This window comes from Embiotoca jacksoni, unplaced genomic scaffold, assembly GCF_022577435.1.
Source record: "Embiotoca jacksoni isolate LCO1_2020_lvr unplaced genomic scaffold, fEmbJac1.0.p SCAF_75, whole genome shotgun sequence".
Taxonomy (NCBI): Eukaryota; Metazoa; Chordata; class Actinopteri; family Embiotocidae; genus Embiotoca; species Embiotoca jacksoni.
Genome location: NW_027185431.1, coordinates 113772 through 139722, shown reverse-complemented (window position 1 = coordinate 139722; position 25951 = coordinate 113772). Strand labels below are relative to the sequence as shown.

At 45.1% G+C, this 25951-nt stretch overlaps 3 protein-coding genes across 5 annotated transcripts; 2 read left to right on the top strand and 1 right to left on the bottom strand.

Annotated features, from left to right (window-relative positions):
• Positions 1-10202, top strand: LOC138215416 (guanine nucleotide-binding protein G(olf) subunit alpha-like). Its single transcript, XM_069177541.1, has 13 exons — positions 1-166; positions 789-929; positions 1042-1114; positions 1310-1364; positions 1478-1597; positions 2486-2583; positions 2692-2746; positions 2822-2895; positions 3183-3241; positions 3314-3434; positions 3568-3698; positions 3788-3855; positions 8993-10202. Exons 2-13 carry the CDS (start codon positions 794-796, stop codon positions 9137-9139), a joined length of 1137 nt encoding a protein of 378 aa, XP_069033642.1. The 5' UTR covers positions 1-166; positions 789-793; the 3' UTR covers positions 9140-10202.
• Positions 10203-13515: 3313 nt separating this feature from the next.
• zbtb14 (zinc finger and BTB domain containing 14) lies at positions 13516-21031 on the top strand. Of its 2 annotated transcripts, none has more exons than XM_069177538.1 (10): positions 13516-13663; positions 17501-17689; positions 17807-17977; positions 19138-19233; positions 19310-19453; positions 19528-19772; positions 19853-19938; positions 20107-20246; positions 20320-20415; positions 20547-21031. In XM_069177538.1, the coding sequence occupies exons 2-10, from the start codon at positions 17501-17503 to the stop codon at positions 20685-20687; spliced, it is 1308 nt and encodes a 435-aa protein (XP_069033639.1). In that variant the 5' UTR covers positions 13516-13663; the 3' UTR covers positions 20688-21031. The 2 variants fall into 2 exon arrangements, with proteins under 2 accessions (XP_069033639.1, XP_069033641.1); XM_069177540.1 differs by lacking the exon at positions 13516-13663 and adding an exon at positions 13808-13881.
• A 373-nt stretch (positions 21032-21404) lies between these two features.
• On the bottom strand, positions 21405-25681 carry arhgap28 (Rho GTPase activating protein 28). Of its 2 annotated transcripts, none has more exons than XM_069177536.1 (14): positions 25538-25681; positions 25247-25467; positions 25055-25163; positions 24119-24543; positions 23848-24010; positions 23571-23662; positions 23408-23485; positions 23098-23251; positions 22924-23006; positions 22397-22612; positions 22191-22316; positions 21978-22105; positions 21857-21894; positions 21405-21762 (listed from the first exon to the last, which is right to left on the bottom strand). In XM_069177536.1, the coding sequence occupies exons 1-14, from the start codon at positions 25626-25628 to the stop codon at positions 21680-21682; spliced, it is 2007 nt and encodes a 668-aa protein (XP_069033637.1). In that variant the 5' UTR covers positions 25629-25681; the 3' UTR covers positions 21405-21679. The 2 variants fall into 2 exon arrangements, with proteins under 2 accessions (XP_069033637.1, XP_069033638.1); XM_069177537.1 differs by having other exon boundaries at positions 23848-23986.
• Positions 25682-25951: the final 270 nt, after the last annotated feature.

Genomic DNA, 25951 nt, shown 5'->3' with positions numbered 1-25951 from the left:
TCTCCCTAAACTGAACCGGACCGGCAGGACACTCTGGGATTCTGATTGATTGAGGAGCGTCCGTTTTATATATTTTTGTCTTTGTGGACTTTGATGGACGGACAGAAAGACGGACAGCTCCGGAGCTACTGAGACTCTTAGGGTCGGTGATCACCATCAGCTACAGGTCAGTACCGGGACCGGGTTCATTCTGGGTTCACTGGTTTAAAAAAAAAAGTTAAAAAAAAGATTTTACTTTAGAAAATAATGAACAGCACATAAACTACATTAAATTAATGGGATGGACTTTTCTCTAGTCAAAGTGGGTGGACTCGTTACTAATATTGAATTCAATTAAAATAACTCATTAAACAGGTCGGCTCCTTTCAGATTGTTTTTAATTTGAATATCTAATAATATTTATAATATTGGATCATTTTAACTGAATAATATGTGAAGCTCTGTCAGGGCAGGTGGAAAGGTTCAGGAGTGAGTAGTGATGTGATGACAGGTATGACATCACAGGATGGCTGTGGAAGGGTCATCATGGAGCTAAAGACAAAAATCGGACTAACCTGGCATAAATTAAACCTGGGATCAGTTATCTACTGACTCCAGTTTACTATTTTCAGTTGTTTAGTTACTATTTTTAGTTGGTTATTTATAGTTTTCAGTCAATTATTTACTATTTTCAGTTGATTGTTTACTATTTTCAATTGTTTAGTTACTATTTTTAGTTGATTACTTACTATTTTTAGTTGGTTATTCACAGTTTTCTGTTGGTTATTTGCTGGTTTCTGTGGTTCCAGTTGAGATGGGCTGTCTGGGAGGAAAAACAGAAGAAGAACGACTGGATGAAAAAGCAAAGAGAGAAGCAAACAAGAAGATTGAGAAACAGCTGCAGAAGGAGAGACAGGCTTATAAAGCTACACACAGACTGTTACTGCTGGGTGAGACACCTGTCTGTCTATTTACACGTCTGTCTGTCTGTTTACCTGATTGTCTGTCACTCTCTCCTGTCTACCTGTCCGTCTGTCTCTCTACCTGTCTGTCTGTCTGTAGGTGCAGGAGAATCAGGTAAAAGTACGATTGTGAAGCAGATGAGGATTCTTCATGTGGACGGCTTCAACTCAGAGTGAGTGGAACATGTGGAACATCCAGATGTTGTGATGTCAGTCCGTCCAGATGTTGTGATGTCAGTCCGTCCAAATGTTGTGATGTCAGTCCGTCCAAATGTCAAGATGTCAGTCCATCCAGATGTCACTGTCCAGATGTTGTGACGTCAGTCCGAGACGTGTTGCGGTTCTTTAACGTGTTCTGTCGGTCACAGAGAGAAGCAGCAGAAGATCCAGGACATCAGGAAGAACGTGAAGGACGCCATCGTGGTAGGTCACCTGACTCATCACTTGACTGAGAGGAGCTCTTTGATTGGTCCAAACGTGTGTGTGTGTGTGTGTGTGTGTGTGTGTGTGTGTGTGTGTGTGTGTATGTGTGTCAGACCATCATGTCAGCCATGAGTACGCTGACTCCACCCATCCCTCTGGGTAACCCTGGCAACCAGTTCAGAGTGGATTACATCAGGAGCATCGCACCACTGTCGGACTTCGAATACACAGAGGTAACACACAATCACACACACTCACACACTCTGTCTGTCTGTGAGTGAAGGTGTGTTTTCACTGATGGACACACTGACACAGCCAGGTGTGTCCAGGTGAACAGTTACCTGATGAGGAGGCGGAGCTCCTTTAAAGCAGCACCAGGAGACCTGCTCAGGAACTGTTTGTTTTAATGATGTTAATGACATGATGTAACGAGTTCACCCGAGACTGAGGCCGCACACACACACACACACACACACACACACACACACACACACACACACACCTACCTGAGTGTGTGTCCCCTGAGGCCTCATTATCCAAACAGCGTCCGTCTCCGAGGATGACAGAGACACAAAACAAGCGTCTTCCTGCGTCGCTTTGAGCTCGTCTCTTGACTCCGCCTCTGATGCTGATTGGTCAACTGGATGCACACGCCTCTCGGTGCTTTCAGCGCCGTCCAATTACAAAGCATTCTGACACGGGAACATGAAGAGGAGACGTGTTCATCAGAACATGATAAACATGAAGGTGTTTCCACCGAGATACAAACCAGTCAAGGTCCACTTATGAGCTTTCTGTTCCACCGCTGGTCTTCATCACTGAGTCCAGCTGCTGGTCCAGAACCACCGCGTCCACCGGGTCCACCATAGACCTCAGACCACATGGACCGGGCGGTCCAGGGCCAGAATTATGTTTTTATATTAAAATGTTTTATACTAACATGTTTTTATATAAAAATGTTTTATACTAGCATGTTTTTGTACTAAAATGTTTTAGATTTTGTTCAGATGTTCACAAACATATTTTCTCCTGACCGAGCCGTTTGTTCAAGTCGGGCTGTAATGAGTGCTGCCACCTGCGGGGGTGCTAACAGCTCTGTTTCTTGTCTGTCTGTCCTGCAGGATTTCTTTGAGCATGTTCAGAAGCTGTGGGAGGACTCCGGCGTGAAGGCGTGTTTCGAACGCTCCAACGAGTATCAGCTGATTGACTGCGCTCAGTAGTAAGACACACACACGCTGGTTCTTCTGAGTTTGTGAGGACCTTTGTTTACATACTGCATCACCAGGACTCGGACCTGAACCTGGTTCTAATCACAACTCTTTTCCAGCTTCTTGGATAAGTTGGACTCAGTGAGGAGGACCGACTACACACCCACTGACCAGGTAACAGACCGGCCAATCAGGCAGCAGCTTCCAGGATGCCGTTCCCGCCCCTCACTTCTTCTTCTGCTCCTGCAGGACCTGCTGCGCTGCAGAGTTCTGACTTCAGGGATCTTTGAAACCCGGTTCCAGGTGGACAAAGTCAACTTCCAGTGAGTCTATTTCAAACCCTGAGAGACCATGTTGAGTCAGTCAGACCTGAACTCACACACATGAAACACGTATGTTCACATTCAGAGTGACTGCCACTTCCTGTCTACATCATCATTTCTGAAGTCATTTCAGAATAAACCTCCTGAGAAACACAGTTCAGAAGCTGCCTGAGAATCTGTCTGATTTTAGATTTCCTTCAGTCTCTCGGATCAGTGATGTTTGTCTGATTACCCATAATGCACTGCAGCCAGAAGCTGCTCTCACACTGTTCTGCTGTGTGTGTCAGTATGTTTGATGTAGGAGGACAGAGGGATGAACGCAGGAAGTGGATTCAGTGCTTCAACGGTGAGAAAATCTCTGATTGATGAACCAACATGGAGGAGAACTGAGATTTAATCCTTCCGTGTGTCTGTTCAGACGTGACGGCCATCATCTTCGTTGCCGCTAGCAGCAGCTACAACATGGTGATCCGGGAGGACAACTCCACCAATCGGCTGCGAGAGTCTCTCGACCTCTTCAGATCCATCTGGACCAACAGGTTCCCCGTTTAACCCTCTCTGCTCCCTGATTGGCTGTAGTGAACCCTCTCTCCTCTGTGATTGGCTGTAGTGAAAGCTCTCTCCTCTGTGATTGGCTGTAGTGAACCCTCGCTCCTCTGTGATTGGTGACAGGTTTCTGAAGACCATCTCAGTGATCTTGTTCCTGAACAAACAGGACATGTTGGCTGGGAAGATTCTGGCAGGAAAGTCTAAATTGGAGGATTATTTTCCTGAATACAACAACTACCAGGTTCCTGTTGATGGTAAAAATATACACATATCAGCACATACATGTACATACACATATGAAACATGTAAACACGCCCTTTGATCCATGTATTTGTGTTTCCAGCTGTTCCAGATGCTGATGAAGACCCCAAAGTGACCAGAGCCAAGTTCTTCATCAGAGACGAGTTTCTGGTAAAAACACATGGATGATGTCTGACGTGTTGACTCCAACGAGTTGAAACTAACAAGTTGAAACTAACGTGTTGAAACTAACGTGTTGAAACTAACGAGTTGAAACTAACGTGTTGAAACTAACGCGTTGAAACTAACGTGTTGAATCTAACGACTTGAAACTAACGTGTTGAAACTAACGTGTTGAAACTAACGCGTTGCAACTAATGACTTGAAACTAACGAGTTGAAACTAACGTGTTAAAACTAACATGTTGAAACTAATGTGTTGAAAACGCGTTGAAACTAACGTGTTGAAACTAACGAGATGAAAACGTGTTGAAACTAACGTATTGACTCTAACGAGTTGAAACTAACGAGTCGACTCTAATGAATTGAAACTAACGAGTTGAAACTAACGAGTTGACCCTAATGAATTGAAACTAACGAGTTGACTCTAACGAGTTGAAACGAACGTGTTGAAATTAACGTGTTGAAACTAACGAGTTGAAACGAACGTGTTGAAATTAACGTGTTGAAACTAACGAGTTGAAACTAACGTGTTGAAACTAATGAGTTGACACTAACGCGTTGACTCTAATGAATTGAAACTAACGAGTTGACACTAACGCATTGACTCTAACGAGTTGAAACTAACGATTTGAAACTAACGTGTTGAAACTAACAAGTTGAAACTAACATGTTGAAACTAATGTGTTGAAAACGCGTTGAAACTAACGTGTTGAATCTAACGACTTGAAACTAACGTGTTGAAACTAACGTGTTGAAACTAACGCGTTGCAACTAATGACTTGAAACTAACGAGTTGAAACTAACGTGTTAAAACTAACATGTTGAAACTAATGTGTTGAAAACGCGTTGAAACTAACGTGTTGAAACTAACGAGATGAAAACGTGTTGAAACTAACGTATTGACTCTAACGAGTTGAAACTAACGAGTCGACTCTAATGAATTGAAACTAACGAGTTGAAACTAACGAGTTGACCCTAATGAATTGAAACTAACGAGTTGACTCTAACGAGTTGAAACGAACGTGTTGAAATTAACGTGTTGAAACTAACGAGTTGAAACGAACGTGTTGAAATTAACGTGTTGAAACTAACGAGTTGAAACTAACGTGTTGAAACTAATGAGTTGACACTAACGCGTTGACTCTAATGAATTGAAACTAACGAGTTGACACTAACGCATTGACTCTAACGAGTTGAAACTAACGATTTGAAACTAACGTGTTGAAACTAACAAGTTGAAACTAACCTGTTGACTCTAACGAGTTAACTCTAATGAGTTGAAACTAACTGGTTGAAACTAACGAGTTGAAACTAACGTGTTGAAACTAACGAGTTGAAACTAACCTGGTGACTCTAACGAGTTGACTCTAACGAGTTGACTCTAACGAGTTGAAACTAACTAGTTGAAACGAACGAGTTGACTCTAACAAGTTGACTCTAATGAGTTGAAACTAACCTGTTGAAACTAACGCGTTGCAACTAACGAGTTGAAACTAACGTGTTGAAAATGCGTTGAAACTAACGAGATGAAAACGCGTTGAAACTAATGTGTTGAAACTAACGTGTTGAAACTAACGTGTTGAAACTAATGTGTTGAAACTAATGTGTTGAAACTAACGTGTTGACGCTAACATGTTGACTCTAACGCGTTGAAACTAACGTGTTGACTCTAACATGTTGACTCTAACAAGTTGACTCTAACGAATTGAAACTAACGTGTTGAAACTAACAAGTTGAAACTAACGAGTTGACACGAACACGTTGACTCTAATGAGTTGAAACTAACGAGTTGACTCTAACGAGTTGAAACTAACGAGTTGAAACTAATGATTTGAAACTAACGAGTTGAAACTAACCTGTTGACTCTAACGAGTTAACTCCAATGAGTTGAAACTAACTGGTTGAAACTAACGCGTTGACTCTCACGAGTTGAAACGAACGTGTTGAAACTAACGCGTTGAAACTAACGAGTTGAAAACGTGTTGAAACTAACGTGTTGACTCTAACATTTTGAAACGAACACGTTGACTAACGTGTTGACTCTAACGCGTTGAAACTAACGTGTTGAAACTAACGCATTGCAACTAACGACTTGAAACTAACATGTTGAAACTAACGAGTTGAAACTAACGAGTTGACCCTAATTAATTGAAACTAACGAGTTGACTCTAACGAGTTGAAACGAACGTGTTGAAATTAACGTGTTGAAACTAACGAGTTGAAACTAACGTGTTGAAACTAATGAGTTGACACTAACGCGTTGACTCTAACGAGTTGAAACTAACGATTTGAAACTAACGTGTTGAAACTAACAAGTTGAAACTAACCTGTTGACTCTAACGAGTTAAATCTAATGAGTTGAAACTAACTGGTTGAAACTAACGAGTTGAAACTAACGTGTTGAAACTAACGACTTGAAACTACCGTGTTGAAACTAACGAGTTGAAACTAACCTGGTGACTCTAACGAGTTGACTCTAACGAGTTGAAACTAACTAGTTGAAACTAACGAGTTGACTCTAACAAGTTGACTCTAATGAATTGAAACTAACCTGTTGAAACTAACGCGTTGCAACTAACGAGTTGAAACTAACGTGTTGAAAATGCGTTGAAACTAACGTGTTGAAACTAACGAGATGAAAACGCGTTGAAACTAATGTGTTGAAACTAAGGTGTTGAAACTAACGTGTTGAAACTAATGTGTTGAAACTAACGTGTTGAAACTAACGTGTTGACGCTAACGTATTGAAACGAACATGTTGACTAACATGTTGACTCTAACGCGTTGAAACTAACGTGTTGACTCTAACATGTTGACTCTAACGAGTTGACCCTAATGAATTGAAACTTACGAGTTGACTCTAACGAGTTGAAACTAACGTGTTGAAACTAACAAGTTGAAACTAACGAGTTGACACGAACATGTTGACTCTAATGAGTTGAAACTAACGAGTTGACTCTAACGAGTTGAAACTAACGAGTTGAAACTAATGATTTGAAACTAACGAGTTGAAACTAACCTGTTGACTCTAACGAGTTAACTCCAATGAGTTGAAACTAACTGGTTGAAACTAACGCGTTGACTCTCACGAGTTGAAACGAACGTGTTGAAACTAACGCGTTGAAACTAACGAGTTGAAAACGTGTTGAAACTAACGTGTTGACTCTAACATTTTGAAACGAACACGTTGACTAACGTGTTGACTCTAACGCGTTGAAACTAACGTGTTGAAACTAATGCATTGCAACTAACGACTTGAAACTAACATGTTGAAACTAACGAGTTGAAACTAACGAGTTGACCCTAATTAATTGAAACTAACGAGTTGACTCTAACGAGTTGAAATGAACGTGTTGAAATTAACGTGTTGAAACTAACGAGTTGAAACTAACGTGTTGAAACTAATGAGTTGACACTAACGCGTTGACTCTAATGAATTGAAACTAACGAGTTGACACTAACGCGTTGACTCTAACGAGTTGAAACTAACGATTTGAAACTAACGTGTTGAAACTAACAAGTTGAAACTAACCTGTTGACTCTAATGAGTTAACTCTAATGAGTTGAAACTAACTGGTTGAAACTAACGAGTTGAAACTAACGTGTTGAAACTAACGATTTGAAACTACCGTGTTGAAACTAACGAGTTGAAACTAACCTGGTGACTCTAACGAGTTGACTCTAACGAGTTGACTCTAACTAGTTGAAACTAACGAGTTGAAACTAACGAGTTGACTCTAACAAGTTGACTCTAATGAGTTGAAACTAACCTGTTGAAACTAACGCGTTGCAACTAACGAGTTGAAACTAACGTGTTGAAAATGCGTTGAAACTAACGTGTTGAAACTAACGAGATGAAAACGCGTTGAAACTAATGTGTTGAAACTAACGTGTTGAAACTAACGTGTTGACGCTAACGTATTGAAACGAACATGTTGACTAACATGTTGACTCTAACGCGTTGAAACTAACGAGTTGACTCTAACGAGTTGAAACTAACGAGTTGAAACTAATGATTTGAAACTAACGAGTTGAAACTAACCTGTTGACTCTAACGAGTTAACTCTAATGAGTTGAAACTAACTGGTTGAAACTAACGCGTTGACTCTAACGAGTTGAATCGAACGTGTTGAAACTAACGCGTTGAAACTAACGAGTTGAAAACGCGTTGAAACTAACGTGTTGACTCTAACATTTTGAAACGAACACGTTGACTAACGTGTTGACACTAACGCGTTGAAACTAACGTGTTGAAACTAACGCATTGCAACTAACGACTTGAAACTAACATGTTGAAACTAACGAGTTGAAACTAACGAGTTGACCCTAATTAATTGAAACTAACGAGTTGACTCTAACGAGTTGAAACGAACGTGTTGAAATTAACGTGTTGAAACTAACGAGTTGAAACTAACGTGTTGAAACTAATGAGTTGACACTAACGTGTTGACTCTAAGGAATTGAAACTAACGAGTTGACACTAACGCGTTGACTCTAACGAGTTGAAACTAACGATTTGAAACTAACGTGTTGAAACTAACAAGTTGAAACTAACCTGTTGACTCTAACGAGTTAACTCTAATGAGTTGAAACTAACTGGTTGAAACTAACGAGTTGAAACTAACGATTTGAAACTACCATGTTGAAACTAACGAGTTGAAACTAACCTGGTGACTAACGAGTTGACTCTAACAAGTTGAAACTAACTAGTTGAAACTAACGAGTTGACTCTAACAAGTTGACTCTAATGAGTTGAAACTAACCTGTTGAAACTAACGCGTTGCAACTAACGAGTTGAAACTAACGTGTTGAAAATGCGTTGAAACTAACGTGTTGAAACTAACGAGATGAAAACGCGTTGAAACTAATGTGTTGAAACTAACGTGTTGGAACTAACGTGTTGAAACTAATGTGTTGAAACTAACGCATTGAAACTGACGAGTTGAAACTAACAAGTTGAAACTAATGCGTTGAAACTAACCTGTTGACTCTAATGAGTTGAAACTAACTAGTTGAAACTGACGAGTTTACTGTAATGAGTTGATACTAACGTGTTGACTCTAACGCGTTGACTCTAATGTTTTGAAACTAACTTGTGGAATCCTACATGTGTCCTCATGCCCCAGCGGATCAGCACGGCAAGCGGAGACGGGAAACATTATTGTTATCCTCACTTCACCTGCGCCATCGACACAGAGAACATCCGCCGTGTCTTCAACGACTGTCGTGACATCATCCAACGCATGCACCTGCGGCAGTACGAACTGCTCTGATTGGATGCGGGGCACTCATCTGGCCCCGCCCCCTCCTCCTGGACTGAGACATGTGATCTGATAGTTGATTAATACTGATAGATCTCGTATGTTTACACGGTATTTGATCATGACAAACATTTATTGATACTGATTAGTGATTATTGATCGTTAGGACTGTGTTTTCTCTGTTCACCGCTGCAGAGCATTGTGGGTAGAGTAGTTCTGATGATGAAAGGGAGCACAAGATGTGCTTTTCCTGCTGTTACCATAACAACAGTTTATATGGGAGGGGCCAGAGTTTATAAACTTAAAATGTGAATCTAAATATATTTTTACATGTTTCTGAACTTTGTAACTTGTACGATTATGATTGCTCTCCTGATTGGTTGTTTCAAACAGTGATGTCACTGTGAATCTGTCAGTCAGACATGTTTTGGACTTTTAATCAAACAGGAAGATCTGTTGGATTTCATGAGAAAAGAATGTTTCATGTTTCCAAAATGAATACTTGTGTTGACTGAAACCTTTAATCCTCCACATATTAAAGACGTGCTGTCAGAGGGGCCGTCCTGTGTCTCCTTTAAACCTGCTCACTGATTCAGAACCGACCCACCGCAGGACCGTGGTTCTGTTCCAGTTCTAACAGAACTCTCCAGGTTTATTACTAAAATAAAAGCAGAATAAATTAGCTCAGTCTGAAGTTCTGACAGGTGAATCTAGTGCTCAGGTGTGTCAGGTACGACACAGGTGAGTTCTCCGAAGCTCCTCCAACTCCCACAATGCACTGCAGCCTGTTGGTAGTCTTTCTTGTGACCTGTTGGGTTCATCATGAATGTTAAAATCAGAGCTGTGACCTTCATGTGAAGCGTGTTCTTTTTCATAAGGACATAGAGAGAGATATTTACTTTATTAATCCCTCAGAGGGAAATGTTTACGCTACAGTAGCATATACAGGGCAAAGCAATAAAAATGACAATAAAAAAGGCAGTAAAAAAATTAAATAGAATTTTTTTTTAATGCACATTCTATAGAATAAAATTTAACTAAAGACTAAACTAAACAACAGTGCAATGAATTAAAACAAAATAAGCAAAGAGCAATACAATGGTGTTATTGTTGTGTGATGGATTTGGTGAGGGGTGAGTTATTGTTCAGTCTGATAGCGGTGGGACACAGGAATGATCTATGATGTATCAGGGATGATCTCCTGTATCAGGAACGATCTCCTGATCTCCTGTATCTGGAACGATCTCCTGTATCAGGAACGATCTCCTGTATCAGGAACGATCTCCTGTATCAGGAACCATCTCCTGTATCTGGAACCATCTCCTGTATCAGGAACCATCTCCTGTATCAGGAATTATCTCCTGTATCTGGAACCATCTCCTGTATCAGGAACCATCTCCTGTATCAGGAACCATCTCCTGTATCTGGAACTATCTCCTGTATCAGGAACTATCTCCTGTATCAGGAACCATCTCCTGTATCTGGAACTATCTCCTGTATCAGGAACTATCTCCTGTATCTGGAACCATCTCCTGTATCTGGAACGATCTCCTGTATCAGGAACGATCTCCTGTATCAGGAACGATCTACTGTATCAGGAACCATCTCCTGTATCAGGAACCATCTCCTGTATCAGGAACCATCTCCTGTATCAGGAATTATCTCCTGTATCTGGAACCATCTCCTGTATCAGGAACCATCTCCTGTATCTGGAACCATCTCCTGTATCAGGAACCATCTCCTGTATCTGGAACTATCTCCTGTATCAGGAACCATCTCCTGTATCTGGAACCATCTCCTGTATCAGGAACTATCTCCTGTATCAGGAACTATCTCCTGTATCAGGAACCATCTCCTGTATCTGGAACTATCTCCTGTATCAGGAACTATCTCCTGTATCTGGAACCATCTCCTGTATCTGGAACGATCTCCTGTATCAGGAACCATCTCCTGTATCTGGAACCATCTCCTGTATCAGGAACCATCTCCTGTATCTGGAACCATCTCCTGTATCAGGAACCATCTCCTGTATCAGGAACCATCTCCTGTATCTGGAACCATCTCCTGTATCAGGAACCATCTCCTGTATCTGGAACCATCTCCTGTATCAGGAACCATCTCCTGTATCAGGAACCATCTCCTGTATCAGGAACTATCTCCTGTATCAGGAACCATCTCCTGTATCTGGAACTATCTCCTGTATCAGGAACCATCTCCTGTATCAGGAACCATCTCCTGTATCAGGAACCATCTCCTGTATCTGGAACCATCTCCTGTATCTGGAACCATCTCCTGTATCAGGAACCATCTCCTGTATCTGGAACCATCTCCTGTATCAGGAACCATCTCCTGTATCTGGAACCATCTCCTGTATCTGGAACCATCTCCTGTATCAGGAACCATCTCCTGTATCTGGAACCATCTCCTGTATCAGGAACCATCTCCTGTATCAGGAATTATCTCCTGTATCTGGAACCATCTCCTGTATCAGGAACCATCTCCTGTATCAGGAACCATCTCCTGTATCAGGAACCATCTCCTGTATCTGGAACTATCTCCTGTATCAGGAACTATCTCCTGTATCAGGAACCATCTCCTGTATCTGGAACTATCTCCTGTATCAGGAACTATCTCCTGTATCTGGAACCATCTCCTGTATCTGGAACGATCTCCTGTATCAGGAACGATCTCCTGTATCAGGAACGATCTCCTGTATCAGGAACCATCTCCTGTATCAGGAATTATCTCCTGTATCTGGAACCATCTCCTGTATCAGGAACCATCTCCTGTATCTGGAACCATCTCCTGTATCAGGAACTATCTCCTGTATCAGGAACCATCTCCTGTATCTGGAACCATCTCCTGTATCAGGAACTATCTCCTGTATCAGGAACTATCTCCTGTATCTGGAACTATCTCCTGTATCAGGAACTATCTCCTGTATCTGGAACCATCTCCTGTATCTGGAACGATCTCCTGTATCTGGAACCATCTCCTGTATCAGGAACCATCTCCTGTATCAGGAACCATCTCCTGTATCTGGAACCATCTCCTGTATCAGGAACCATCTCCTGTATCAGGAACCATCTCCTGTATCTGGAACCATCTCCTGTATCAGGAACCATCTCCTGTATCTGGAACCATCTCCTGTATCAGGAACCATCTCCTGTATCAGGAACTATCTCCTGTATCAGGAACCATCTCCTGTATCTGGAACTATCTCCTGTATCAGGAACGATCTCCTGTATCAGGAACCATCTCCTGTATCAGGAACCATCTCCTGTATCAGGAACCATCTCCTGTATCAGGAACTATCTCCTGTATCTGGAACCATCTCCTGTATCAGGAACCATCTCCTGTATCTGGAACTATCTCCTGTATCAGGAACCATCTCCTGTATCTGGAACTATCTCCTGTATCAGGAACTATCTCCTGTATCTGGAACCATCTCCTGTATCTGGAACGATCTCCTGTATCAGGAACCATCTCCTGTATCAGGAACCATCTCCTGTATCAGGAACCATCTCCTGTATCAGGAACCATCTCCTGTATCTGGAACCATCTCCTGTATCAGGAACCATCTCCTGTATCTGGAACCATCTCCTGTATCAGGAACCATCTCCTGTATCAGGAACCATCTCCTGTATCAGGAACTATCTCCTGTATCAGGAACCATCTCCTGTATCTGGAACTATCTCCTGTATCAGGAACTATCTCCTGTATCAGGAACGATCTCCTGTATCAGGAACGATCTCCTGTATCAGGAACCATCTCCTGTATCAGGAACCATCTCCTGTATCAGGAACCATCTCCTGTATCAGGAACTATCTCCTGTATCTGGAACCATCTCCTGTATCAGGAACCATCTCCTGTATCTGGAACTATCTCCTGTATCTGGAACCATCTCCTGTATCAGGAACCATCTCCTGTATCTGGAACTATCTCCTGTATCTGGAACCATCTCCTGTATCTGGAACCATCTCCTGTATCAGGAACCATCTCCTGTATCTGGAACTATCTCCTGTATCTGGAACCATCTCCTGTATCAGGAACCATCTCCTGTATCTGGAACTATCTCCTGTATCAGGAACCATCTCCTGTATCAGGAACCATCTCCTGTATCTGGAACTATCTCCTGTATCTGGAACCATCTCCTGTATCAGGAATGATCTCCTGTATCGGCCCTTGTGACAGCGGAGCTGGATGAAACATGTTCAGAAACATCACAACATGTTATCAGACAAGTCTGGGACCTGGTCTGAGGTCTCCGTGTTCTCCAGGGCCGTATTGGACCGTTTCAGAGCAGTTCAGTCTGAGGCCTGTCCACGGTAGCGGCGCGCATGCGTGCTCCGTGTCGCCCACAGAGGCTGTTTGGCGCGCTGCCTGCGTGCCGCCGCAGTGTGTGCGTGCTGGCGCAAAGCGCGGCCTTCCGCTCTGTGCTCGTCCTCAGCAACAACAACAACCGGACAAAGTGCTCCCCGGTTCGCGGCGCGCTGACGCACCCAGAGGAACACGCTCTCCCAGGCCCGTGTGACGGTAAGAGCCCGCTCCCCCTCTCCCGGACCCGCGCTCCCCTCGTGCCCCGCTCCGGCCGCCGTTTCCGCGGGGATGGCTGCGCGCTCTCGAGCCGTTCATGGCCGCTCGAGCTCCGTCTCGTTCGTGTCGTCGAGGCCGCGGCGCCGCCGCTGCTCGCGTGCTTGTGCCTCGGTCCCGGAAACGGCGGAGCGGCTCGCGGCCCGCCTCCCGTCCCGCCGGTGAGGATATTAATCCGCCGGTTAGAAGGAGACCGTATTTGAGGACATTTACCGCCATTTTGTGAGCAAACGGAGCAGCAGGCCGGACTTATCCGCCATTTAACACCGAAAACACCCCGCCATCCGGTGCACACTGACACGTTCACCATTCCGGGGACCCGCCGGTCAGGGCGGGCACCGGAATGGTCCCCGGGAGACGGCTCCGTTGTTCAAGTTTAATTAGCATGTTATCTCGCTTAGGCTAACGGCAGCCCCACCAGGGACCGTAGCTGCCGGTACTGGGGGCTTTCAGACGGTGTAACGGAAGCTGGGTTTACATCTAAAACCGGGTTTACATTCAGAACATTCGATCCGGATCTGATGACGTCCGTTAAGTTAGCGTCGCAGCTGCTAGCCCGTTAACCGAGCCCTGTTCCATGAAGTGCAATCAGAGCAGAACCGGTCCGGTCCGGGTTCAGGTCCAGACTGTGCAGGTTCACGGGAGAATCACGGTCCGTTTCAATCAATAATCAGTGCTAACAGTCAGCCGGTTTGCTGCCGGTCTCCTCCTGTACAAGCACGGTGAAGCGTGCACACGCTCTGGTGCGCGTGTCCGCGACAGCAGAGGTTCATGAACTACTGGAACCAGACTTGGAGCGGGGGGGGGGGGGGGGGTGACGTGACCCTTTAGCAGGTCTGACTGAAACACACATGAAACATGTATGTTCACAGTCACTTCCTCTTTGCTTCATCTCTGAAGTCCTTTCATAATAAACCTCCAGAGACTCGGTTCAGAAGCTGCTTGAAAATCCGTCTAATTTTAATAGATATATCCATTTTTTTAATGTTCAGGTGTTCAGGTCTTCTAGTGTTCAGATCTTCTAATGTTCAGGTGTTCAGGTCTTCTAGTGTTCAGATCTTCTAATGTTCATGTGTTCTGGTCTTCTAGTTTTCTAGTGTTCAGGTCTTCTAATGTTCAGGTCTTCTAATATTCAGGTCTTCTAATGTTCTAATGTTCAGTTCTTCTAATGTTCAGGTGTTCAGATCTTCTAATGTTCGAGTGTTCTGGTCTTCTAATGTTCAGGTGTTCTGGTCTTCTAGTGTTCTGGTCTTCTAATGTTCAGGTGTTCTGGTCTTCTAGTGTTCATGTCTTCTAATGTTCAGGTGTTCTGGTCTTCTAGTGTTCTAGTGTTCTGGTCTTCTAATGTTCAGGTGTTCTGGTCTTCTAATGTTCAGGTGTTCTGGTCTTCTAGTGTTCTAGTGTTCATGTCTTCTAATGTTCAGGTGTTCTGGTCTTCTAGTGTTCTAGTGTTCAGGTCTTCTAATGTTCAGGTGTTCAGGTCTTCTAATGTTCTAGTGTTCTGGTCTTCTAATGTTCAGGTGTTCTGGTCTTCTCGTGTTCATGTGTTCTGGTCTTCTAATGTTCAGGTCTTCTAATGTTCAGGTGTTCTGGTCTTCTAATGTTCTGGTGTTCTAGTGTTCTGGTCTTCTAATGTTCTAGTGTTCTGGTCTTCTAATGTTCAGGTGTTCAGGTCTTCTAATGTTCTAGTGTTCAGGTCTTCTAATGTTCAGGTCTTCTAATGTTCTAGTGTTCTTGTCTTCTAATGTTCAGGTGTTCTGGTCTTCTAGTGTTCTAGTGTTCATGTCTCCTAATGTTCATGTGTTCAGGTCTTCTAATGTTCAGGTGTTCTGGTCTTCTAATGTTCAGGTGTTCTGGTGTTCTAGTGTTGAGGTCTTCTAATGTTCTAGTGTTCTGGTCTTCTAATGTTCAGGTGTTCAGGTCTTCTAATGTTCTAGTGTTCAGGTCTTCTAATGTTTATGTGTTCTGGTCTTCTAGTGTTCAGGTCTTTTAATTTCAGGTGTTCGGGTCTTCTAATGTTCCAGTGTTCAGGTCTTCTAATGTTCTCGTGTTCTGGTCTTCTAATGTTCAGGTCTTTTAATTTCAGGTGTTCGGGTCTTCTAATGTTCCAGTGTTCAGGTCTTCTAATGTTCTCGTGTTCTGGTCTTCTAATGTTCAGGTCTTCTGGTCTTCGAGTGTTCAGGTCTTCTAATGTTCTAGTGTTAAGGACTTCTAATGTTCATGTGTTCTGGTCTCCTAATGTTCAGGTCTTTTAATGTTCAGGTGTTCGGGTCTTCTAATGTTCTAGTGTTCAGGTCTTCTAATGTTCATGTGTTCTGGTCTTCTAATGTTCAGGTGTTCAGGTCTTCTAATGTTCAGGTGTTCTGGTCTTCCAGTCTTCTAATGTTCAGGTCTTCTAATGTTCATGTGTTCTGGTCTTCTAATGTTCAGGTGTTCTGGTCTTCCAGTGTTCTAGTGTTTAGGTCTTCTAATGTTCAGGTGTTCTGGTCTTCTAATGTTCAGGTCTTCTAATGTTCAGGTGTTCAGGTCTCCTAATATTCAGGTCTTCTAATGTTCCAGTGTTCTGGTCTTCTAATGTTCAGGTGTTCAGGTCTTCTAATGTTCAGGTCTTCTAATGTTCTAGTGTTCAGATCTTCTAATGTTCAGGTGTTCTGGTCTTCTAGTGTTCATGTCTTCTAATGTTCATGTGTTCTGGTCTTCTAATGTTCAGGTGTTCTGGTCTTCTAATGTTCAGGTGTTCTAATCTTCTAATGTTCTAGTGTTTTGGTCTTCTAATGTTCAGGTGTTCTGGTCTTCTAGTGTTCAGGTGTTCTGGTCTTCTAATGTTCAGGTGTTCTGGTCTTCTAATGTTCCAGTGTTCTGGTCTTCTAATGTTCAGGTGTTATGGTCTTCTAGTGTTCTAGTGTTCATGTCTTCTAATGTTCAGGTGTTCTGGTCTTCTAGTGTTCTAGTGTTCAGGTCTTCTAATGTTCAGGTGTTATGGTCTTCTAGTGTTCTAGTTTTCAGGTCTTCTAGCGTTCAGGTCTTCTAATGTTCAGGTGTTCAGGTCTTCTAATGTTCTAGTGTTCTGGTCTTCTAATCTTCTAATGTTCAGGTCTTCTAGTGTTCAGGTCTTCTAATGTTCAGGTGTTCTGGTCTTCTAATGGTCAGGTGTTCAGGTCTGCTAATGTTCTAGTGTTCGGGTCTTCTAATGTTCAGGTGTTCAGGTCTTCTAATGTTCTATTGTTCTGGTCTTCTAATGTTCAGGTGTTCTGGTCTTCTAGTGTTCAGGTCTTCTAATGTTCTGGTGTTCTGGTCTTCTAGTGTTCTAGTGTTCAGGTCTTCTAATGTTCATGTGTTCTGGTCTTCTAGTGTTCAGGTCTTCTAGTGTTCAGGTCTTCTGGTCTTCTAATGTTCAGGTCTTCTAATGTTCATGTGTTCTGGTCTTCTAGTGTTCAGGTCTTCTAGTGTTCATGTGTTCTGGTCTTCTAATGTTCAGGTCTTCTAATGTTCATGTGTTCTGGCCTTCTAATGTTCAGGTCTTCTAGTGTTCATGTGTTCTGGTCTTCTAATGTTCAGGTCTTCTAATGTTCATGTGTTCTGGCCTTCTAATGTTCAGGTCTTCCAGTGTTCAGGTCTTCCAGTGTTCAGGTCTTCTAATGTTCAGGTCTTCTAGTGTTCAGGTGTTCTAATGTTCAGGTCTTCCAGTGTTCAGGTCTTCTAATGTTCAGGTCTTCTAGTGTTCAGGTGTGTGCTGACAGTCCTTAGCCGGCCGTTAACTAGCTGTTAACCTGCTTTCAGATGGCGGAGACGGTGAAATACGTGGACGATGAACACAGGAGCATCTTCCTGAAGTTGCTGAACGAGCAGCGCTTGGAGGGAGAACACTGCGACATCGCCGTGGTGGTCGAGGACGTCAAGTTCCGCGCTCACCGCTGCGTCCTCGCCGCCTGCTCCAACTACTTCAAGAAGCTCTTCAAGAAACACGAGGTACGCTCACTGGTCTGTTGTCCAGGTAACATCTCACCCGGACCTGTTGTCCAGGTAACACCTCACCCGGACCTGTTGTCCAGGTAACACCTCACCTGGACCTGTGCGTGTTCTCAGGTGGACAACTCATCCGTCATCGAGATCGACTTCATCCGCTCAGACATCTTTGAGGAGGTGTTGAACTACATGTACACGGCAAAGATCTCCGTCAAGAAAAGAGACGTCAACCTGATGATGTCATCAGGACAGATCCTCGGAATCCGCTTCCTGGACAAACTCTGCTCACAGGTAACACACACACACACACACACACAGGTAACACACACACACACACACACACAGGTAATACACACACACACACACACACACACACAGGTAACACACACACACACACATACACACACAGGTAACACACACACACACACATACACAGGTAACACACACACACACACATACACAGGTAACACACACACACACACACAGGTAACACACACACACACACACACACACACACAGGTAATACACACACACACACACACACACACACAGGTAATACACACACACACACACACACACACACAGGTAATACACACACACACACACACACACACACAGGTAATACACACACACACACACACACACACACAGGTAACACACACACACACACATACACAGGTAACACACACACACACACATACACAGGTAACACACACACACACACACAGGTAACACACACACACACACACAGGTAACACACACACACACACACAGGTAACACACACACACACACACAGGTAACACACACACACACACACACAGGTAATACACACACACACACACACACACACACACAGGTAACACACACACACACACATACACAGGTAACACACACACACACACATACACAGGTAACACACACACACACACACAGGTAACACACACACACACACACAGGTAACACACACACACACACACACACACAGGTAACACACACACACACACACACAGGTAACACACACACACACACACACAGGTAACACACACACACACACACACACACAGGTAACACACACACACACACATACACAGGTAACACACACACACACACACAGGTAACACACACACACACACAGGTAACACACACACACACACACACATACACAAGTAACACACACACACACACAGGTAACACACACACACACACACACACACACACAGGTAACACACACACACACACACATACACAGGTAACACACACACACACAGGTAACATACACAGGTAACACACACACACACACACACAGGTAACACGCACACACATACACACACAGGTAACACACGCACACACATACACAGGTAGCACACACACACACACAGGTAACACGCACACACGGACACATGTAACACGCACACACACACATGTGACCCTTGCGTTTGTTTATCCTCAGAAGCGAGACGTGTCCTCGGAGGACAAAGACAAGTTCCCCTATGACATCGTGAAGATGGCGCTGCCGCCTGAAGCTCAGCTGGCGACCGGCTCAGAGGTGACCAGTCCATCAACCAATCAGCTGCCGGTCCAGCTTCACTCGTCCTTCTCTAATGTTATGATTGCGTGTGCAGGTGCTCGGCGAGCACGATGACACGCCCACCACAGATGACCTTGTCGAGGCTTCAGCTAATCAGGAGCTAGATAAGAGTCCGAGTGCGGCGCTGCGCGTCCAGGAAGCCATCCTGAAAGAACTGACCAATGAGGACGTACACAAGGTACACACACACATCTGTCTGTCTGTCTGTCTGAAGCTGTGAGGACCGTTACCGACTATACGTCCAACCTGCAGGTGACCTGCTACGACCAGGATGTGGTAACAGAGATGGAGGCGGAGCCTAAAGAGCTGGGGGCGGAGCATCATGCCACCCAGACGTTAACGTTTGCAGACAGTATGGGGGAGGTGAAGGACGAGCAGCCGCCCGGCTGGTCGACGGCGACCACCGACATGAAGTTTGAATACCTGCTGTACGGTCACCGAGAGCAGCTCTCCTGCCAGGTGTGCGGAAAGACTTTCTTGGACGAGAGTAGACTCAGGTATGTACACACCTGGATGATACACCCGAAAACCCACCTTAACGATACACCTGTCAAACGCACCTTATTTCTCTATTTAGGAAACACGAGAAGCTTCATTCGGCCGAGCGTCCGTTCGCCTGTGAGATCTGCACCAAAGCTTTCACCACCCACGCTCACCTGAAAGGTAAAAACACACCTCAGCTCACCTGTACTTCACCTGATGACTGGTGTCATCAGATTTGTGATGGATGGCTGTTTGCTCCGTAGATAACAGCGTGGCGCTGCGTACGATGTGTTTTTGTATGCTGACTGAGGTCATGTTTTTGGCTCCGCCCTCACCTGTGTGTTCCAGAACACCTGAAGATCCACACGGGCTTCAAACCCTACAGGTGTGACGTTTGTGGGAAATCGTTCATCCGAGCTCCAGACCTGAAAAAACATGAGCGAGTTCACAGCAACGAGCGGCCGTTCGCCTGCCAGATGTGTGACAAGGTGAGTTTACCTGTCTGTCTTTCTCCTACCTGTCTGTCTTACCTGTCTGTCTCACCTGTCTGTCTGTCTGCAGGCATTTAAACACAAATCTCACCTGAAGGATCATGAGAGGAGGCACAGAGGAGAGAAACCGTTCGTCTGTCCGTCCTGCACGAAGGCTTTCGCCAAGGTACAACTGACATCACGTCAATGACATTACATCAATGACATCACATCACAGACAAAACATCACATCAATGACATCACATCAATGACATCACAACATTGTTGTTGTTCTGTCTTCACTGCTTCTACTTTCAGGCTTCAGATCTGAAGCGTCATGAGAACAACATGCACAGTGAGAGGAAGCAGCTGAACCCTCTGCAGAGTGACACGGAGACGCTGCAGGCCGCCGCCATGGCTGCTGAGGAGCAACATCTGGACACCATCAGCTGCTCCTAACATCTGGACACCATCAGCTGCTCCTAACATCTGGACACCATCAGCTGTTGTGACCTGTACTGATGTATTGTAATCAGTGGTGGTGGATGATGACCTCATCAGTCATGTGACATGAATCATGAACACTTTGATCTGTGATCATGTGTCAGCACACGCAGGACTCAGTCGTGTTGTTGTTGTATATAAAACTTTTCTGTTCAGTTTCATGAGCAGAGCTGCCGTGTTGTTAAGAACACGCGTTTGGTTTCATCATGTCACTGAACTACAGGAGCCCAGAGCGGACAAACGGACTCACAGGGCTCCAGATGAACACTGCTGATCAAATAAACCGATTTACTTTAGAACCACACGTTCTCTGGATCTGTTCACACGTTCTCTAGGTCTGTGCACACGTTCTCTAGGTCTGCCACACGTTCTCTAGATCTATCCACGCGTTCTCTAGGTCTGTTCACACTTTCTCTAGGTCCTATCACACGTTTTCTAAGTCTGTCTACACGTTCTCTAGGTCTGCCACACGTTTTCTAAGTCTGTCTACACGTTCTCTAGGTCTGCCACACGTTTTCTAAGTCTGTCTACACGTTCTCTAGGTCTGTCACACGTTCTCTAGGTCTGTTCACACGTTCTCTGTGTAAACTTCCGTTTTCAGAACCCTCCCATGTGCAGCAGTGACCATCAGTGACCAGCAGGAAGAGACAACGCTTTAATGAAGTCTTCATGTTTTAATATGAGAACATTTTTACATCAATAAACCAGTTTTTCCTGACAATCAACAACAGGATGTAAAGTACAGCAGCTGGTCAGGTGATCAGGTGAATAGCTGGTCAGGTGACTCCACTGCTGGCAATAACAACATGACTGATGAAATACAGATCAATATAAAACCAGTTATTCACTGACTCGGAACAAATCAAGCAGCTGCTCAGTGACAGGATGTGATGTCACAGCTCGTCCGTAAAGTGAGACAGGTTGGAGACAGGTGGTGAAAACGGTTGTCAGGGTTTAATTAGCCAATCACAGTGAGGATTAACTCTGTAAATGTCCAACAACACACAGTCTGGATGGAGACGACGCTCACCTGAGGGACAGGGAGGGAGGGAGGGAGGGAGGGAGACGGGTTTCAATATGTCCACTCCAGCAGGCTTATATGATGATGTCATAATGAGACTCACAGATGTTTCCTCCAACTTCATACAGATGGTAAACATGACTGTTGAGATACAGACAGACAGGTTAATGTCAAGTGTTTGTGGACTAGGTCCTTACAAAGACAGAAGGACAATTGTGTGTTACCTGTCCTCACTCTGGAAGCGGGACGTGACGTCTCTGGCTGTTGTTTGTTCGTCCAGCTGCATTGCTGTGGAAACCTTAGTGTGTAGGGGGGCGTGGACTCTGATCACACCTTCACACAGCTCCGTGATCTACACACACACACAAACATCATCATGTCTGTCCTGGTTCTGGCTCTCACCTGGTTCGAGGGTCTCACCTGGTTCTGGATCTCACCTGGTTCTGGTCGTTTTTGTCGTTCCTCCTCCTCAGCAGGTGTCTCCTGGTCCTGCTCAGGCCGAGCTGTCTCTGATTGGATGCCTGGTTCATTTGTCTCACCTGAGACAACAGGAAGTTGGGCACCTATCACAGACAACAGGAAGTGATTTCACAGAGGGGGTGGGGCAGTGATGTGATGTGTGTGTGTGTGTCCTGGGACTCACGGTCCACAGCAAGTCCTGATGGGTGATCATCAGCTGGATCAGGTGAGCCCCACCCACTGCCTCCTCCATCTCCTCCCGTTGCTTAGCGATAGACTGTTTGTTGCCTCGGTGACGGCAGATGAACAGGTTGGGCGCCATCACCATGGAGACGTTACACAGAGACATCCGGTTCTGGTCCTGATGAGACACCACCTTACGAAGGAAGACCAGCAGGACCTGTAACCATGGAAACGGATCTGTAACTGTGGAAAGAGATCTGTAACCATGGAAACTGATCTGTAACTGTGGAAACGGATCTGTAACCATGGAGATTTAAGGTGAAATATGGAGAAGGAAAAGAGGCAAACAATGTCTCTGCCTCACTCTCAGAGTGTCTCTGTGTCTCCGTCTCACTCTCAGACTGTCTCACTCTTAGTGTCTGTCTCACTCTCAGTGTCTATGTATCTGTCTTACTCTCAGAGTCTCTCTGTCTCACTCTCAGTGTCTGTGTGTCTCTGTCTCACTCTGAGTGTCTCTGTCTGTCTCACTCTCAGAGTGTCTCTGTGGTCTTCAGGCAGCAGCAGATTCAGCAGCTGCAGAGCTTGAAGCTGATGGACTTCAGAGGAGACACCTGGAGGGACAAGAGACACTTCAGGTTACACTAATGTACACTGTAACGTGTGTGTGTGTGTGTGTGTGTGTGTGTGTGTGTGTGTGTATACCCAGCACACTGCGGTAGGTAGACAGGTGTGTGTGTGTCAGCAGAGGTGTCGGCAGCTCTCTGATGAAAAGCTTCAGGAGACCTGCAGCGTCCACATGTCTCACTGTGGACCAGTCCAATGCTGCAGGACACCTGTCCAACTGTCTACGGAGGTCCTACAGACGGACAGGAGGACAGACAGAGACAGACAGATGTAGGTCTCCTCACACAGATGAGAGACAGTCAGGGTGGTGTCCTCTGAAGTGTGTGTGTGTGTGTGTGTGTGTGTGTGTGTGTGTGTGTGTGTGTGTGTGTGTGTGTGTGTGTGTTACCTTGAGTCGAGCAGCTGATCCTGAAACTCTGAGGATCCCTTCAGTCTGTAGACCTGTCTGCTCCAAGATACACAACAACTACACACACATACACACACATAGTGCATCATGAGAATAAGGTTACGGAATTTATATCAGACAGACAGCCAGACAGGTTCTTTACCTTCTGGAAGACTACAGGAACTTTGACTTCAGGAAACGTCTTCCTGTCGTTGTTCAACAGCGTTTTCAGAGGGACACCAAACACACCACTGTCTGATGGACAGACACAGACAGGTCAAAGAGACAGACTGGTGACATTATGACTTCTAAAAGCTGGAAGCTACAACTTCAACCAATAACCTGCCACCTGTGATGACATCACACCCTCCAGCCATCCAATCAGCTGCCTCCTCTCCCTGACTTTATGTTTTTAACTGTGATGGACGAATGAAGCACACCCTGCGTCCTACGGCGTGGTGGGCGGGTCCTCCTGGTCTGGACCCCCAGAGCCAGCAGGAAGGTGGAGAGCTCGATGTGAGAGATGAAGCCGAGTCGTGTGAGGTCACGTGACGACAGGTCGTCTGCACAGGTGAGACCCTGAGAAGGAGAGACAGGTACCAACTACACACACACACACACACACCTTTCTTACAACCAATCAGCAGCTGCCTGTCGTCTGATGTGACTGGGAGGAGACTACATCTCCCAGCAGGCAGCAGTCACACTCACCTGCAGCTCACTGTTGTCATCTTCATGGATATGAAGACAGTCCCAACAAGCCCTGCCCCGTTTGTGCTCAGCCACGCCCTCTGAGTATGGAGAATCCCGCAGCAGCCAATCAGCTCGTCTTAACCGGCTGACTGGCAGAGAGTGTGTGTGTGTAGGAGAGTGTGTAGGAGAGTGTGTGTGTGTAGGAGAGTGTGTGTGTGTTGGAGAGTGTGTAGGAAAGTGTGTGTGTGTAGGAGAGTGTGTGTGTGTAGGAGAGTGTGTAGGAGAGTGTGTGTGTGTAGGAGAGTGTGTGTGTGTAGGAGAGTGTGTGTGTGTAGGAGAGTGTGTGTGTGTAGGAGAGTGTGTAGGAGAGTGTGTGTACGTCGGGGATGATGTGTGTTCAGGAAGTTGATCTTCAATAACAAACATGGGGAGATTGGGCCGCACTGTAAACACACACAGAGTAAACAGAACACATGAACCTTCTAGAACCAACTAAAGGACTTGTAGCACCATCTAAAGGACTTCTAGAACCAACTAAAGGAATTGTAGCACCATCTAAAGGACTTTGAGAACTACCTAAAGGACTTTGAGAACTACCTAAAGGACTTTGAGAACAACCTAAAGGACTTTGAGAACTACCTAAAGGACTTGTAGAACCACCTAAAGGACTTTGAGAACCACCTAAAGGACTTATAGAACTACCTAAAGGACTTTGAAAACCAAATAAAGGACTTGTAGAACCACCTATAGGACTTTGAGAACAACCTAAAGGACTTTGAGAACTACCTAAAGGACTTGTAGAACCACCTAAAGGACTTCTAGAACTACCAAAAGGACTTGTAGAACCACCTAAATGACTTGTAGAACCACCTAAAGGACTTCTAGAACCACCTGAAGGACTTGTACAACCATCTAAAGGACCCAGAGAACCATCGACACGTGCGAAACAGGTACCTCTGTGAGGGTTTCGGCGGATCGTCTTGGTGGTGGTGTGGTAGTGACTTGGTGACTCAGCGTCCTGAGACGAAGGGGAGGGGCATCTCTCTGCTGAGTCATTGTCACGCTGAAAGAGGGAGAAACTGCTGAGTCATCACAGCCTGGTCTCCTGTTTCCCAGGATGCCTTGCAGGTTGTGTTTGTGTCCCACCTCAGTGAAGATGTCCCGGACGTCTCTGATTGGTTGCCTGTTTCTCTTCTTCAGGGTCTCCTTGTAGTTGTCCAGCCTCTTCCTTACTGTGGCGGCTTGTTGCCGTGTCAACGTGGCCAGCAGCGCCTCAGCCGGGGGTGGCGCCTCCTCTGACATCGACAAGCCTGTCACCAGGGAAGATAGGCCCGCGTCCGTCAGCCACGCCTCCTCCAGCTCCACCTCTGTGGGAGACAAAGACGGGTCGGAGCGGGATAGAAACAGGACGTCTCACTTGGCTGCCAGGCAACTCACCATCCATACTCTTCCTCTCCTCCTCTTCCTCCCTATCCTCGCCCTCCTTCTCCTCCTCGATGCACTGCACTTCCCTCCAATACGTTTCCATGGTAACATGTGGGGGGTCAGAGGTCACGGTGTAAGACGGAGGAGGGGTGGAGGAGGTGGCAGGTGGAGACAACCACATCCTGTAGAGACAGACCGTCAGCCAATCAGAGCGTCGGACAGAAGAGCTGATGGAGGTGAAGACAAGTTGAGACTCTTTGTCTCAGTTTAAAACCATAAATGTTTCCTCAGTTTAGTTTGTTGGAACGATGAGGTCATTAAATATGGAGGAAGAGAGGGACAGGAAGTCAGCCTTACACACACACACACACACACACACACACACACTGATCGATGCTGATGAAGAGGAAGTCAGCCTCTTCATCA

Coding starts and splice junctions, on each gene's coding strand:
- LOC138215416 (XM_069177541.1), top strand. CDS start 794: ATGGGCTGTCTGGGAGGAAAAACAGAAGAAGAACGACTGGATGAAAAA. Junction 2,747..2,821: donor ACTACACACCCACTGACCAG/GTAACAGACCGG, acceptor CTGCTCCTGCAG/GACCTGCTGCGCTGCAGAGT. Junction 3,242..3,313: donor GTGGATTCAGTGCTTCAACG/GTGAGAAAATCT, acceptor GTGTCTGTTCAG/ACGTGACGGCCATCATCTTC.
- zbtb14 (XM_069177538.1), top strand. CDS start 17,501: ATGGCGGAGACGGTGAAATACGTGGACGATGAACACAGGAGCATCTTC. Junction 17,978..19,137: donor TGGACAAACTCTGCTCACAG/GTAACACACACA, acceptor GTTTATCCTCAG/AAGCGAGACGTGTCCTCGGA. Junction 19,773..19,852: donor TTGGACGAGAGTAGACTCAG/GTATGTACACAC, acceptor TTCTCTATTTAG/GAAACACGAGAAGCTTCATT.
- arhgap28 (XM_069177536.1), bottom strand. CDS start 25,628: ATGGAAACGTATTGGAGGGAAGTGCAGTGCATCGAGGAGGAGAAGGAG. Junction 25,468..25,537: donor GGAGAGGAAGAGTATGGATG/GTGAGTTGCCTG, acceptor TGTCTCCCACAG/AGGTGGAGCTGGAGGAGGCG. Junction 22,106..22,190: donor ACAAAAACGACCAGAACCAG/GTGAGATCCAGA, acceptor GTGTGTGTGTAG/ATCACGGAGCTGTGTGAAGG.